At 37.7% G+C, this 17,954-nt stretch overlaps 1 protein-coding gene across 1 annotated transcript in view; it reads left to right on the top strand.

Annotated features, from left to right (window-relative positions):
* Window positions 1–930: 930 nt before the first annotated feature.
* gfra4b (GDNF family receptor alpha 4b) overlaps window positions 931–17,954 on the top strand; it is a 58,994-nt gene continuing 41,970 nt past the window's right edge. Inside the window, exon 1 of the mRNA XM_028459852.1 lies at window positions 931–1,236. Within this exon, the coding sequence (XP_028315653.1) occupies window positions 1,194–1,236 (43 nt within the window). The 5' untranslated portion in view covers window positions 931–1,193. The remainder of the gene's footprint in view (window positions 1,237–17,954) is intronic.

Here is a 17,954-nt window from a genome sequence, read left to right as displayed (position 1 = left end):
TATACATTTCAGCATTGGGCATTCTCATGTGCATTTTCTTCAATAAATGCAGATTTTTTCTTCTCACTTATGGATTAAACAGACAAGCCACATTGAAGATCAAAGGCTGGGTTTTGAACGTATATGAAAGGTACAGACGATCAAATTTCTTTAAGGTGTCAAATATGAAGAGCATTAAGGTTTGGCTTTCAGGCTGTGGAGCAGATCAGAAAGACCCCAGACTGTTTCTGAACTGTAACATGTAAATGGTTGGTTCTGTTTCTATAGGACGGATTGTAAAGTAAATGCAGGTGGAAAACCTTATATAAGAGAACTATAAGGAGGTTCTAAAACATTACATCTAGGACTTTGATCTGCAGCTCATTTCTTCATGTAGGATCTTTGATTTCAGGAATAGATAAAGCATGGAGTGATAATTACAAACAATATTTATTAAATCTAAAGCACATGCATTGCTGTTATCAACCACAACACACTCCCAGAAGGTCCGGATGAAATTAATAGTGTTTACGATGCAGAATTCACACGATGCCACTGTGCATCAGAGCAAATGACTATGTAACCAGAATGCTTCACATACACTTCTCTTCTCCCTCTCTCGTGCACGCGCACACACTGTTTCCTCCAGGTGTTGTGCCAATCCATGTATCCCTAACAAAATGTGTTTCCCTGGCCACTGGAGCGCGCATGCTGTCCATCTGATGGTTGTGTAATATCTGTACTTCAACGTGGAAGAGGTGAGAAGTGAAAAAGGTGAATTGCGTGACCCACATATGAAGCCGTAAAAAAAAAAAAAAAATCCCTGAATCCATGCGCGCTCCCGTGGCCAGGGAGACCGTTTTTTTTTTTTAACGGGGATACTTAGCTTGGCACAACACCGAGCATCCCTTGAGCCGCAGATTGAAGGTTCTCCAGCTCTCAGCCCCTCCACACACAGGACTGTACAGCGCGCAGGACAACTTCCATCCGCTGCTTTTACGCATGGCTGCGCCTTTGCGCACGACTTCAACATTGCATTGGAACTAATACTGATGTGTTTCTGAGATACAAAAATATATCTAAACTAGAATCTTTGAGAGCTGTGATTTGAATTATGATCTCCATATACCTAAAGGCGCATCACTCTCTTAGCCTGTAAAAAATCCAACAGTGGGCGAAAAACGCGTAAAGGGAGAAGCTGATTCCATACGGAGATGGATCTGTGGGGACTTTACCTGTTTCACCTCATAACTTTGGGTAAGTCACAACAGTTTTATAGAAAATATCGTGATATTTGCCTTTAGAGAGAAACAGAGCGGGATAATACTCCACATGACTGAGGAAATTATTTAACAAGTTCAAAAAAGAAGAGTTAAATCCAACCTGATTGTTAGAAATACACATGCAATGTCCATTTCAAATGAAATAGACGTGCGTGTGTGCGTGCGCTGGCTCGTGTGACTTATTTGCTGCAGTGTGTAGTTTGCATTCTCAGGGTTTACCAGCTTTGCATCTGGACCACAGACTGGAAAATGAGAATAATATCCATTATGTCTCCCCATGCTTAGCCTCCCCGTGCCTTTATCACTCACTGAATAATATCATTTCTAATCCTGAACTCTTCAAAGTTTCCATTTCTTCTCCTTCATCCTTTCAAAGTGACCGTGTGCAGCAGCACATCAGTCATGCTGCTATACTGTGACGGCTTCTTGCTCTCTGTGTAATTGAATGAAGCTGGAATATTGATCCTGGTGACAACAATCCACACTCTGACTGGAGTGGAGAGCTGTGCATCTTTGGCTCCCAGCATCTCTTTGTCATCATCATCATCATCACACACACACTCACAAATGTGTGTGTCTCAGTTGTACTTATTATGATCAGTCCCATATCAGCAAAGAACACCTTTTTTCTTGGCACGAGGGCCTGCCTGCTTAACCAAGACAGGGATGTGCATCCAGCTCACCTCTCTATTCATTATTGATACTACCTTAGGAGGTCTTCATTAGAGATATGAAAGGGGATGCCTGTAGGATTAGCCAAATGGAAATCAATACACCCTGCCTGTGATTCACAAATTGAGACCATAATACTATGGTCATAACTGCTGCCTTTAAGAGACTTTACACATACATCCACTGCCTAGAATTGTATCACTATGGAAGAAAATTAGGGCCAATGGAGAAAATAGGATGGAGAAAATAATTTTGGGCAAATCAAGAATAAAGTTGAAATGTCAAGATTAAATTCAAAATTTTGAAAATAAACTTTCAACTTTATTCTCAAAATTTCAACTTTATTCTCAACATTTAGACTTTATTCTAGATTTGCCCAAACTCTCCATCAATAATGGCCCTAATTTTTTTTCACAGCATCACACTTATATTGTAAAAGTGCAGTAGTAATGATATTGTGCTATTAGTGGGTGAGAGGAGTAGATATATATATATCTATTCCTTTCCCCCACATATACTCCTTTTCCCCCATATATATATGTATCTACTCCTTTCCCCCACGTATTGGTCTATTCACTTGTTATTGTCTCCTCCTCTCACCCACTAATAGCACAATATCATTACTACTGCACTTTTACAATATAAGTGTGATGCTGTGAAAACAAATTAGGGCCATATATATATATATATATATATATATATATATATATATATATATATATATATAGTTATGTTTATAATATAGCAGTGTGTTTAAAAAGGTGAGTAAACCTAAAAATTCTTCAGCTAAATTGTATTTTAATGATCTAATGCACACTGCACATTCTATTTCAAAGCAAGAACATTGGAAAAAAGTAATTGAATTTGATAATATTTTACAGAGTCAAGAAATATAACGTTAAAAACAATTAGCAGTGTTGACATATCTGCTGGTGTGTTTGGGGTCATTGTCTTGTTGAAACACACATTTCAAAAGCATTTCCTCTTCAACATGACTTCTTCTGATGTACTCAAACTGATCCATGATCCCTGGTATGTGATAAATAGGACCAACACCATAGTTAGAGAAACATCCCCATATCATGATGCTTGCACCACCATGCTTCACCGTCTTCACTGTGTACTGTGGCTTGAATTCAGCGTTTGCAGGACGTCTGACAAACTCTCTGTGACCTTTAGACCCAAAAAGAACAATCTAACTTTCATCTCTCACAAAATAATACGTCGTTTCTTTTTAGGCCAGTCAATGTGTTCTTTGGCAAGTTGTAACCGCTTTAGCGTTTTTTTTTTAACAATGGGACTTTGCGGGGGCTTCTGGCTGGTAGCTTGGCTTCACATAGATGTTGTCTGATTGTTACAGTACTCAGGCAATCTTAACCTCCTGATCATTGGCTGAGCCTTTGCCATTTTGGTTTTTCACCAATCCATTCGAATAGTTGTTTTTCTTTTTCTTCCTCGCCTTTCTGGGTTTGGCTGCCATTTTAAGGCGTTTGACATCATTTTAGCTGAACAGCCTATCATTTTCTGCACCTCTTTATAGGTTTTCCCTTCTTTTAGTAATTTCTTAATCAAAGAACGCTCTTCTTCTGAACAGTGTCTTGAACGACCCATTTAACTCTTACTCGTTTCTCAAGGACAAATACACAGCCAGCATATGCAGCGTCAGTTGCCTTGATCCTTAAATAAGGGCCACCTGTTTCACACCCCTTTTTTTTCACATAACAACAACCTTTCACTAACTGAACTCGGCACAGCTATTTCTTGGAACACGCCCCTTTCAGTAAATGATTCAGTTTCACAGAATCAGCAGCATGCACGTCATCCCTATTGAGTCTGTTGGTTTTCTATACCTTTACTAAACCTTCTAGAAACTTACTTGCAGTGTAGAAGTTGAAATTCTAACAAAAACAGTGATTTATCTTGCTAGTGATGCGGGACTGCTATTATTTTGACCACAACTGTATATAATATATATACTAATGTGTTTGTCTTCTTTTTATGTTGACACATGGTCCCAAAGGTGCTCAAAGATTTCTCAGTTGAGATCTGGTTATTGAAGGCTTTTGGGATTTCAGTGAACTTATTGTTATAATCAAGAAACATCTTTAGGATTATTAAAGTTTATCGAAATGACACCAATAAAAAGCAGTATAGATTTTGGTCACATGGTCAGGTCATCTGGTGGTGGAGTCCATCCCAAGTTTGTCGTGTTGTGTTGAGATTAAAGTTGCTGCTTTGTGATGTGCTTTTTTTTTTTTTTTTTTTTAGCTCCGACACTTGCTTTAACTAATAGCTAAACAGGCTTTCCTAATAATGTGATGCAGAGGCGTGAATTATGTCTTTTTTCTGATTCAGTCCACGTAGGATGAATTTTGGCACTGAGCATCAAACCTGGACAACAATGACTTGAACGCCTCTGGCTTAGTAGAACAGAAAAGTAGAATCCCACACACACATTATGCAGCTTATTGAACATCTTATAGCACTTACAAGCCAGCATAAAGCAGTCTCAAAACAACCACAATTTACCAGACAAGGTGCACACATCAAGAGTCAGGGAGAAATATGATTCGCTTTTTGTAGAACAAATCCAGGTTACAGCCATGAGAGGTTTGTGTTGGTTTTTATGTTTCCCCAGATAACTACAGACTCGCACAAGCCAACCAGTTAAGTTACAGGTTTGTTTGCAAAGACACCACAAAAAGACAAGATTTATTTAGGGTTAGCAGCGCAGATTGAATTATTATTGTTGGAGAGAGTTTTGGAGCAATTTGTGTGTGATTTTTGCTTTACGCATATATATTTCAAGAAGGATTTTTAACAACCAAAGCCATTAATCAATCCCTTAATAGCTCACGAAACGAGTGACGTCACAAATCTAGCTGGAAGCAAAAAAACAGGAAACGCCGCTGGCTAAAAACTGGAGGCTGGTAATGTTACAGCTTTAGAATGTCGTCTTGTTGTGTGTTTGGGTGCCAGAATAGGAGAAATACCGTTAGTGGACATAAATTAAAGTTTTATAGGATTAGAGTGAACACTCGTGCTCAGAAAAACAAAGACAATCGTGGTTTTCCCTCCAGGCTAAGCCCCGCCCAACAAAATACGTCGCAATGTTTACAATCAAAAAGTCTTCAGTGAAGTAGTGGATCAGCTGGTTTATTATAAACCATTTTAACGAGTTGCTTCAAATGTTCATTCTAATCATACTAATTAACTTTAGTTCATTTGAACAAAAAGTAACTAAATAATAAAAAAAGAGCACCAGTTGAAAATCAATGACATTGTATTGTCGACATGTAGTTGAGAATTATTTGCCTTTCCTTCAGGATGTGGTTGGTTGGTCCTAGAAGACATGACTCTTGAGTAGTGAGGAGGTTTATAGTCAGACCCTTTGGTTCTCAAGGAAGACATTAATCTCAGAGAGAGCCAGCACACACATTTAGACAAGTTGTGAACTTATTACAGAACAGGCTCTGCTGTTATAGGAAATGATAAATAAAAAAAATCCAGGGCTTGCAGTTGACGGCCATGATTTGATTTGATCTGTGTGATATATGTGCAACTAAGCTTACTGCTTACTCTGAGAAATCCACATTACATGTACATGTACAAAAAATGGTTTCTCCTCGAGTTTGTCAAAGTTTTAAGTGAATTTGCAACATGCAAACTTAACATGGAACTTGGTGCAGCAGGGCTCCAACCCATAATTATTCTGCGGGTAGGGCCACAACGCTAATCAGCAGGGGCCTCGCATGCATCTGAATCTGCTGATTAGCTGTTAGAAATCCCATGGTTCTCTACTTTAATATAGAGGCACAATATGGATATTTTCCACAAAAGTGGCTTAATGTTCCACTAAATTATACATATATATATATATATATATATATCAAAGCTTAGCCATGATGATTGTGTTTAATTTGCACAAGTGGTACATTAAGTCACTTTTGTGCAAGCCCACTTTGTGATGATTAGCATTGCAGCCCTTACAGCAGAAAAATTATGAGTTGGAGCCCTGCTGTTCCATGCTCTCTGTGTTAAGTTTGCATGTATAACTTAAAGAAACAAAAGGGACTTGAGACCCTGGCCAAACTGAACAAATGTTTAGAGGACACTTGGGACAACCCCATACAGGGCCATCACAACCAGCATCCACCATCTAAACCAGTGGTTCTCAACCTTTTCAGCCCCCGACCCCCAAAATAAAGGTTCCAGAGACCAGGGACTCCACTGTACCTGATGGTGGTTGAACACAGACAAACATTGAAGAACAGTCATGTGGCGAGAGGGCCATCTGTAAGGGGGGGGGGGGGGGGGGGGGGGGTCAGAAATAAAATGGGTTGAAATAGATCAAAATATGGTGGAAAAGGTGGTAAAAAAAAAAAAAAAGTGTCAATATTGAGTATAAAGTGGCAGAAATGGAGGGAGTGCGGTTGGGTTAATATAATGTAAGAAGTAGGAACAATTAGTTTAAACTGGCAAATAATTGGCATGACAAATCATAAATGTGGTTAAATTGTCAAAAATAAGCATGAAATACAGTGAAAAGAGGTTAAAAAGTGACAATATGCTAAAAAAATTTGACATTAGGTTAGAAAAGTGGATTTTAGAGTTTTTAAGTTCTGAAAATGTCTTGAAAGTGGAAACAATGTACAGAAAAGGCATTGAAATGTGTTGCAGAAGTGGGAGTAATGTAGCTAAAAAAAATGAGCAAAAATATGGCAAGAAAAAAAGTGATGAAAATAGGTTCAAATATCACAAGTTTGGTGTAGTTGCAGAAAAACAGTAAAGATATTCTTAATTTATTTGAAGGCATCTGGTGACCCAGTGTCTCTCACAACCCCAAAGGTTGAGAACTCCTACCCTACAAAAAGGTACAAAACACTAAATCTCCATGAAAACAGGACTACCAGTAATCTCTAGCTCAAACTCACAACTGTTGGCCAAAATTAACTCTCCCCTCATGTCTGCTGCTGGTCATTTTTTCTGGTCCTGTCAGCACTTTTATACAGCTCCTCCTCCCTCTCCACCTGATTACTGATCAGAATCAGGTGTTTTAGGTGAGAGGGAGGAAGGGCAGACTGAGAGGCCAGGAGGCACCAGCCGTAACAGCGGGTCAACTTAGGGCTGAGCAATATATTGAGATTCAAGATATTTTTATTTTTTTCCCAGAATTGCCTTTCTGGTCAGACTTTATTTGATTTAAAATTATGAAGATATATATCGTATATCACTATTTTGAGAAATAATATTGAGATATGAGTTTTGGTCCATATCAAAACTGGACCAGCCCTAGGTCAACTTCAAACTTTGACAAACTGGAGGACAAACATAAAAACAACAGGTGGTCCAAAACAAGTTGGTTTTTGAAAGGAAAAGTCATGCCCAAATTCGTGACTGGCTGTACCGCGTACGTGGCTACGCCGTGTCAGGTTGCAATGGCGCCGAGGGCAGGGCGCCATCGCAAAAGCTCTGGCGTGCATCGTATGTTTTATGTTGTTTGTGTTCATAAGTGAAACTTTTGCCATTGTGAAATATGATCGTAAGACACTTCTGGACATTCGGGACAAAGTCTGTGAGCTGTCACAAGTGTTACCTGATCTGAGGTGTAAAAACTTCGTAGAATACCCAACCCGAGGAAGCGGACCGCAGCAGTCAAGCCACGAACAGAGCGTGGGGGCTGGGTGTTCCTATGGGGACCGGTTAGAGCGATCTGATTCAAAACCACATCTTTCTCTTCTGGAGGAACCGCTGAGCAGCTTTTTTCAGTTCAGTCTTAATTTCTTGTCTTTAAGAAATAAAATTATACATTTAAGCATATTTAATTACCTATAAATGACAATTTCTTTACCATCTAAGACTGTATTTATATCTCCCTTTGTCATCATAGCTTTAGCTTTTTTTTTAAAGCTGTAGCAGCACCCAGTCTACCAGCGTCAGGCTATAGTGTTTGATTTAATGGTTCTGACATTGCAGGATATGACCTGTGTCTTTAATGGAGACAGATAAGTACTGCCAAGCATGCTATTACCTGGCATATTGGCCGGACTCTTGTAGGGAGGATTTGTCATGAATCTCATTTGAGGCAGTGTTGCCCACGGTGAACAGACCACCCATCAAATGCTCATACTTTCCTCTTTGTGTGGGTTAGATAGGTTAGGTTAATAATCCATGTAAAATGGCAATAGTTGATCATGTTTGCGCAGTCATGGGCTTTAACTTCAACATTAATACCAATTTGATGCAGAAATTTGAAGCCACAGGTTGTGTTTCATCTGGATTTTTTCCTGTGTTAAAGTTGACCTACGTTCCTGCTTCTGTTACTGAGCTGATAATACCTTATATAGCTGTGTGGGATGATTCAGTGTTGACTAAAGATTGGGGACAAGATATCGCAATATTAAAATGTCACAAGATATATACAAGTTGTAATACGAGTGTGTGACGCAAGCCTTTCCATTCCTGCTACATCTGTCCCTAGAAAGCATGTATTTTTAATTGTAAAAGACATAATAGAAAATGTAAACATGTTAATATTGTTGAAAAAAAAAACGCTTTTATTTATTTTATATTCATTTGAGTTGAAAAAGTCATACCCAGAGTAAGTATGCAAGAGTGCCCAGAGTTAGACAAATAAAAGCATGGATATTCTTCAAACTGCAACCCTTTCCAAAGATATTGTTCCATATCGCTATTGTGAGCCCAGTATCGTATGTTGTCCCATCCTGTGAACTTAAGATATTGTCCCATGACTCAACTTTAACCCCAGGTTTTGGTTGACGGGCCACGAGTTGGACAGCCTTTGGTCAAAATGCTCTGTCTGTGAAGACCTTTAAGTTATGGAACAGTCTCCCTCTCACTGTTAGGGAATGTCCCACATTTCCTATATTTAAAACCAAACTCAAAGTGTGGCTTAAAGCACACTAAATAGCATTCTAACTAACTAACTAACTAACTGACGTCAAAAAGAGTATGTAATGCGTTCACATTAGATAGTATGGAAAGATTGAGTACGCGAGAAACACCCGGATGTATACTATATCGGGACATTTTGAAGTATGCAAGGTGACCAGTTTCAAGCTAAAAGGCAAACATCCGCCGGATCATTTTAACTTATGTAATAACCTTGTGGGCTGGATTTGAGACTTTTTAACAAACAGAACACAGAGAGTCAAAGTGAACGGGTTTTTATCAAACATAGTGTGCTCTTCCACTGGATCTCCACAGGGGTGTGTGCTGTCACCTCTGCTTTTTATTGTGTACACAAATATATTTTCAGAGTACTTTTAAAAATTGTTCTATTTTAAAGTATGCAGATGATACAGTGGTCGTTAGTCTCCTCCAGGGCAACGAGAGCAGCCATGGCCCTATAACTGATGATTTTATCAAATGGTGCGATTAATCCTATATAGAAGTTAACACTGTGAAACCAAAGATATGATTATTGATTTTAGAAGACTGACAACAATCAACCATGACATCACGACCATCAAGGGAGTCAATGTTGAATGTGTTCAATCTACAAATACCTTGGGACCATTATTGCTAACACTGAACTTTGAGGAGAACTGTGAAGCTGTCCCACTTCCACATGGACAAAACTATTATGACCCTGTTTTACTGTGCTTTTATTTAATCTGTTTTATCTTTTTGTCTGGTGTCATGGTTTGGTGGGTTACCTCTGAAGGACAGAAACATGTCTTCCTGTCTTCCATTAGTTTTGATCCCTTTTGTAAATAGGGCTCTTGTTTTGAAGTTAACCTGAAGTTTTGTCAGTAGCACAATGGAGGATCTCTGAAATTAAACGTGTTTCTCACTTAAAAGGCTTTCAGAGGTGGAGAATCAAAGGAGATATTTAGCCTCAGTGTGCTTCAGGTTTTTGTCGTTGTAGGTTTGAAATGCATCTTGGGAAATTTGGAAGTATACTTCAATGGGAACGGTCACCATACTAATCATACTAATTGTTTATAGTCAACTGTATAGACTCATTTGAGTGTGTAGTACGTTAGTATGGCAATTCGAACACAGCCCATGACTAAAGTTTTAATCATATTAGCATTGATTAGTAATTTGATTATTGTTTTAATGCAAAGGCAAAGGCAAATGTATTTGTATAGCGCATTTCATACACAAGGCTACTCAATGTGCTTTACATGATGAAAAAGTGCAATAGAAAAATCAAAAAGAACATTAAAATCAGCAGCAAAAACATTTAAAATCCCCAGTAAATCATTTAAAATCATCAACAAACAATGACATCATCAACACCCTGACCAAAGATCTCCCTCTCAATCATACGCAGTAGAGAAAAAGAGTGATTTTAACTTTGATTTAAAAATGTTCACATTGGATGCTGAATTCAGCTCCACTGGCAGTTTGTTCCACTTCTTTGCATCATAACAACTAAAAGCAGCATCACAATGTTTACTGTGAACTCTGGGCTCCACTATCTGACCTGTGTCCATAGATCTGAGAGACCTGCTGGGTTCATACTTGACTAACATCTCACTGATGTATTCTGGACCAAACCCATTCACACATTTATAATGCAACAGGTTACTCTCTATTTTATATTTTTGTATAATGGGGTGAAGAGATATAGTTGGACAATCAGACAGGGGTAACTATTGGATTAATAGCTTAATGCATTGAACAAATTCCAGACTTTCAATTCATTTTGCGACTTCCAGATTGAGTGCTGTGTCTCCTGAGCTTCTCGCTCGACAGAATATTAAATGAAGGATTGTGAGTTTTCTATCTAATCCCTATCAATAGAGCACCTTTGAGTAGCAGCCACTTGCTGGTAAAGCTGTGCCTTAAAAGCTTCAGAGACAGGATGACTGTTATACCTTTTCCTGTGGGCTGATTTTGTTCTCTCGCCACTCTGTGAGCTCCCGAAAAGCCTTTGTATTTAATTATTGAGGTTTCAAAATTTGCTCCTAAGGTGTCACATTTCCATTCATCTGATGTCAGTTAGCTGATGGCTCTGACCTTTACCGACGACATTATTCAATTTCTCACGTAATCACCTGCCCACAATATGAAATTATTATAACTTTGAGCAGTGCATAAAGTTTCAGAGCAAAAGTTCTGCTCGTAGAGTTGACGTGTCTTGAAGTCTTAAACATTGTCAGATTGAGCACGGGGAGGGTCAGTGCCACACAGTTAGCATTGATTAGCAGAGAAGTACTGTATGTGGGCGAGAATTAAATGAGGCCAAGTTTGAAGCCTCAATCCATTAATGTAGTCAAGTGCCTCTAGTTACATCACTGTTAATTCTCCACAGAATGGTTTTACAGCTTCAGATTCATGTGATTGAAGTAATTAAAATATAAACAGTATTAAACTAGTTTAAATCAGGCCTAACGTCAGCGGCTCAGCTTCGAGTGCACGGTCTCAGCATGCATCGGTGCAGAAAAAAGAGCTTATTGTTGCTTCACAAAATGACGCTTGTACATCCAACCTCAAGAAAACTCTCATACTTGATTCTACCTTCAGATGCGTCTCGTCTCGGATCGTGAAAATCTCAATATGTCTCTTTAAATAAGACGATAAGACAGAACACCTACAATCACAATCAAAAAGACATAGTAGTGTTTTTAAAAAATAAAAAAACTTTAAAGATAAAAACTCTTAATCACACTAACCAGCTGGGACAAGGGAATGTAAAAAATGACTCTGATATGACAAATGCATAGTGACCTCTAAGGGCCACAAAGACACTCATTAAATCAACTTGTCAGTAGTTATCTATTAAAAAAGACGACTGCAGAAAAAGTACAGCCTTTAAATGAGGAGCTCAAACTCTACTTTCTGCCTTCTTCTTCTCCTTCAGTGTTGGAGACACTGTTCAAATGTAATGCTGGGGTTACACAGAGCCCCAACATGTTACGAATGTCAAATCTGCGTGATTCGACACATTCTTGACACTCACAACAAATGTAAATAACCCCAGGTACATTTCTGTTTACTAACAAGGACTAAAGTGTTTTATTTTGGTGCTTATCACCATTTATTTACAATCAGGTGGAGTTATCTTCCAGTTTAATATGTTATGCTTTTATTTTGATAAAATATTTAGCTGCCCCCTTGAAGAGGCACAAGGTATGTTTAACATGTTAGAGAATATTGACCAAGTGCCTTAAGAAGTGCTTCTTCTTCTTTGGTTTTATAGGCAGAGGCGTTGCTTACCGTCGCTAAATGTACCATAGTTTTAATGACATATGCTGGGCCTAATTCATTTGTGGCAATCCGCTACACATAAATGAATGTGGGAAACACTTGGCTCTAATCCAAGTACTCGTCGCCTGTTTGTTGTAATGTTCCGATTGATTATGTAAGCAGTGCCCAAATGTCAGTTCGTCATCAGATAAAAAATCTGCTTTTGACACGATTAGCAAAAATCATTCTCTTTTATTATAATGTAATAACCTTGAGTGGATTCTGAACTTATTTTTCATCAACCTTGCTGGTTCCCTCTCTGACTTTTTGGTATTAATAATGACAGAGTGAAGGTATGAGTGACGTCTGGATGAACTGCCTCGTGTCCTACAGAAATGATGACTTTGATGTTTTATTACCCTTTTTCCTCTCCTCTTCAATTTCTATGAAATATAAAGCTGCTGTCCTCTGTATTTCTAGAGGAAATTGTCAGCATTATTTATTTTTATTTTTTTTTCATTTATTTTCTACAGTTTTTCGTACCCAATCTCAACTCATCCTAAATCAATTTTATTAGATCCATATCACTTTGAAGTTGAACATATCTTATTAAAGCTGGAGGACCAGGCTAAGTGGATATGGACTGCCTCGACTGTTTGGGGTGAGTGAAAAGTAAGGAGATAATAGAACGGGATAGAGAGAAAAGATCACTTCAAAGCCATGAAGCTTGCAGGAAAGAACAAAGAGAGATTATTAATGCATTATTATTCATTCTTATTCAATGTGATATCACAGGCTAAGCCCTAGCTGCTAACAGTCAGGAGAGATGTATGACATCACACCACCAGCAGTAAATGTGAACACAACATTTAATTTGCATCATTAGCTCATTAGTGCTGATTAAACTGTTCACTTCAACCTAATTGGTCTAGAATTAGTTTTGGGTGAATGTAACAATTTACCAATGATCTAGCCCAGTAGTTCTCAACCTTTTTTGGATCGTGACCCCATTTTTATATCCCAAATGTCTGGCGACCCCAAATCACTTTTTCGAGAATTAGTTTCTGATCACCGATCAGTGAGTTTAAAAAAAAAACGATCACCAATCCAATCATATGAATTCAGGTTGTGTTTTTAGGTAACGACCAAATTCCTTTGATACTGGCTGATACAGATTCACGGAAAATCAAATGGTACTTTTTTTTGGGACCTAGACGCAGCCTTGTGACTGTGAGGGAGTGGAAGAGTTGAAGAATTTCCATAACATTTGTTGTCAGAGTCTGTGTGTGTGGGTGCGTGGGCCTTTACCTGCGAATTAATTCCCTTGTTGCTTGACCATGTGTGGTGTGAGAGAGAGCAGATCGATTATAAGCTGTATGCCTTTAATGATTGGCAACATTGCAGCTGTTAAATTAAACAGGAGTCCCATGTCATACTCAATGACTGCTGTGAAGCAACTACAAGAGAGTTGGAGATGAAGCTGCAGAGGCTGACCACACTGGAACTGCGTGAAGCCTCCATTAGCATTAGCATTAGGAAAATTTACTAACTGTGGCATCGCAAAACCTGCTGTTGCCCAGAGTCCGTATTCACATATTCCGATATGAAAGTGAAAGTAAACGGGAGGCATCGCTCTGCTTTAGGACTCTCTGTTTTAACATGCTAGGGCTGAATAAACAAAATTAACACACACACACACACACACACACACACCCACACACACTAACAGCAGACGCTGTCCCAGCTTTCAGAGCCAATAGACTGGGGAAGAAGTCCGGTGCTCAGCCGCTCCACTCGACATTTTTTGCCGTTCTCTCATAGGTTTTCACCTTTGGCGCACAAATACGAGGGAAATAAAGCCGTGTCAAGTAAAGCAAACAACTCTTCGGTATAAATGAGACGGACAAAACAATGCAATGGGAGCATCTAAAGTTTCATCACGACAATGTTGTCATTGATCGGATCAGCAAATTAAGACATTACAACCGATCACATTAATTGCATAAAATGCTAAATATCGGTCGATCCGATATAGCCGATACTTACTTTTTCTCTTTCTTCCTCTTTTTATATTACATTTTATTTGAACTAGATTTATATTTGAGAAAGTAAAGGAATAGCATAGTACGCAATGGCACTACAGGGGGTGCTTGAGAGGGAGAGAGTGGAAAATGAACAAATATGTGAGCATGAAAAATATGGGTTTTAATTTTAATGATGATAGAAATGATCTTGATTAGAACATGAACTAAACATACAAGTTTCAGTCTTGCTCCCACACTAGGGTATGAGATTACGGGAAATGATAAAAACTATAGAAATACATTTATTCTGGAGGCACTAAATCAATGTTTTTCAACCTTGGGGTTGTGACCTGATGTGGGATTGTCTGGAATTTAAATGGGGTTGTCTGAAATGTCTAGTAATAATTTAACTGATTATTCTTTAAATTTAAAACAACACACAGTCTTAACTGTATTCTATACTTTCACTTCCTCAAATATAAATCTATTTAAAATAAAATACACTACAGATGTATCTGAGCTGGCGCAACCTGTCGCTAATCCTGGCTGTGTTCTGTATTTGTGACAGAGTAAAACAAACTTGATCAAAAACGAATTCAAGAAGAAAAAAAGTGTCTTTGGGGCCCCCTGAATTTTTTTTATTTAAAAATGGCGTCACGATCGAAAAAAAGGTTGGGACCCACTGTGATAAAAGTAGTTTATTTCCACTTGTTTACAAAATGATATTAATTAAAATGTTATCATTATTACTGGTTTTCTGAGGAAAATGTTGTAGTCGGACAAAGGGGTTACTTGGATTCAGTATTACGAGAAAGGGGGTACTCGAGCCAAAAGAGTTTGAGAATCACTGTTCTAGGCGACCCCGTTTAAATTTTAGGTGACCCCAAAGTTGCAAACCCCTGCTCTCGCCTTTATGAAGGCGAAATGCTTCTTTAAAATCGGAAAGAAATCAAGGGAAAAAAAAAAATGTTAAAGCTGGGAAAGTAAGCGTTGACATTATTTCAGAAGCAGAAGCTTTCATCACTGTAGCTCCAAAACAGGTTTTATGATCTCTGCATATGTACCACAGGTATACAAGCATTATTATTCAATTCAAGAACAAAAAAAGCTCCGCCTCAGACTTTATAGTATGTAATTACTGTTTCATTGTTTGTTTACATGCCCAGGCAAGTGAATTACACTGCAGTTCAGCTGGTAAATGGAATGGTTTCTTATCAGCATTCCCAGAGCTGCTGAGCTACAATTTTTCACTTAAATTAATTCAGCATCTTTTATGCCTTGGAGGATCTCTCTAGTTAATCAAATCACCAAAATCAGTTTGTAGCCATATTGTAACCACAATAAAACGGAATGACTGGAAATGCTTGTTTGCACAATAAAAATTACATTATTGTCTAGACTGAGAAATGTGAAGTACAGGAAATGCAAGAATAACAGGAAGATGGTAACACAGCATCCATCAATGAGTTATTCCGGGTTGACTTTATTCTGTTACTGTTATTTAAGTTGCTGAAGACGTCAAAGCTGTTTTTGACAAAAAGATTTTGTAGCGTTTTACTTTGTTCTAAATTAACTGCAAAAAATAGGGATGTAACAATTCACTCACTCATATGATGACTGAAAAATATTCCTTTAATTTTATTGGAAAAAAATATTGTACTATTTTCCTTTGTCTTTCATTATCAGAAGAATCCCTTAAAAAACTATTGAAAACAATACAATACATTTTTTTTAAGATGGTAATATGTGGGAAAGCTTGATATGAAACATATTTTGATAATTGTTTACTATATATGTGTAGAACTGTACATAAAACTGAAACATGGTTTGACATTTTTTAGAGAATCTTCATGGCAATTACAATTACAAAGTCAATTTTCTAAACTCAATTACAACTTATGACAGCAATACATTTTTTAAATGCCAATTAGAATTAATAATCAATTACGCGATTACAATTATAATTGACCGGAACCCTGGTAAAAACAGAAAGTTGTTGGAATCATTTAATTATGTGATTTCAACTTAATCATGTAAAAAAGACAAAATAGAGCATTTTCTTGTGCAGCCATCTGTGAATTTTACACATGTTGAAATGAGGTCAGAGACATAATTGAGCAACGCAGTAGAGGCCAACACTTGACCACTGAGTTCTCAGGCGGGTGAAGTTGGTCAAGCATCCTCATGGTTGAAAGATAACAAAGCTGCTGTTACGTATTTCACATTTGTAGGTTGTTTGTGCAGAGAAAAGAAATTGCTCTTTTAAGAAACAGGTTTCAATTGTGTTTCAGAGCCTGTGTACAACACAAAGATGAAGCTGAGCACCTAGTATTACAAAGTTTGTTGTTTCTCAAGTTTTTGTTCTTGTTTCTTAGTGTGATGTGTGTAATCAACAAATACAAAGGTCTGGCAGTATTTCAGTTCCATGCTATATCTGGTGCCAGCAAGGATATTTTACCACTACCCACAAAAAGGAACAATTGCCCAACACCAATAGTGTAAGGAAAAAAACCTAATTTACGAGGGAAATGTTTGATGAGCAACTGTCCTACAACCACTACAATCTGTACCATATATCCTGATTCAGATGATAGAGATATGGTCCATTTCTAAGGGTGCACTAACACTAGCAATTAGGGATAATAATAATTCTTTTTTTTTCTTTATTTACAAGTGCTTTAAAAAAAAAAAATAAATCAAGAATATCAAAATTTCACGGTCCAATATCGTCACGGTATTAAGGCCATGGTATGTTATTATTGCAGTATTGCCAAAAACAAAACAAAAAAAGTTATAGTGTGAAATATTAAGTGTCAGGAATGTCAAGGATAAACACAAATGTTATAATCATATTTATTCAGTCACTCCAGGATTTTGTGGCCAGTTTGTGTGATTGTTACAGCCTAAAATGCCTGATATTGCAGCAGCTTAAAAATAAAATTACCTTAGAAGTTGTATTATTATTATTATTATTATTATTATTATTATTATTATTATTATTATTATTATTATGTGACTTTATTGTTTGCCATAACTTTGCATGAATGATAATTCGCCAAAAATCTAAATTAATGGTTCAGATTCACAACAATTTACCAAGATCATTTTTAAATGTTTACAGTGCAGAGAATATTACACAGAGAATCAGTGGTTGTTTAAGTTTTTGAAACTAAAACCTTTAAGAAGCCAGGAGATTGCAACATGGACTGACCTAGTAGAAGTTTTCTGCTCGGCTCTCCCTGCATGCACAGGGGATCCTGGGAGATGTAGTTCTTCTCAGATCAATAGCGCCAGAAGGAAACTACTAGAGGGATTACGAGTTCCCGTTTGATTTCACATGCTGTGGCATTATTGCAAGCATTTTAAAACCGAAATACTGTATCGTTGCACAACGCATGATTCTCACCTTAATGTTTTTTTAATCCATATTTGGAACCATAAAATGTCCAGAATTATTGTGGAGAATGCTCACACGCTGCATACGTATAACTGCGTTGCGTACGTTACCCTTTCACTCACACTCAAAACAATCTGGGGCCTCATTTCTAAAACATTGAGTAGAATCTTAGAATCTACTAGGGATGTAACGGTTAATCGTAAGGCAGTTAAAAATCGATTCATAGGTATCACGATATCCAGAAGTGTTGGCGGCGGGCGGAATGTACTAATACTTTCTTTCTGGCCGCCTTCTACTTTTAAACATGTTCAGAAATGATTCCTTACACCTTTAGCACCAAAAAATATCTGTAATATTATGTAAATATCTGTAAAAGTCACGTTTTTCTATTAGCTCTGTCTGCTAGCATAGCATCTCTTCTTCACTGCAAGATATCTG

Source organism: Gouania willdenowi, chromosome 10 (assembly GCF_900634775.1).
Source record: "Gouania willdenowi chromosome 10, fGouWil2.1, whole genome shotgun sequence".
NCBI classification, from domain to species: domain Eukaryota; kingdom Metazoa; phylum Chordata; class Actinopteri; order Blenniiformes; family Gobiesocidae; genus Gouania; species Gouania willdenowi.
Note: the sequence above shows the minus strand (reverse complement) of the source record. Positions and strands in the feature narration are given on the sequence as shown.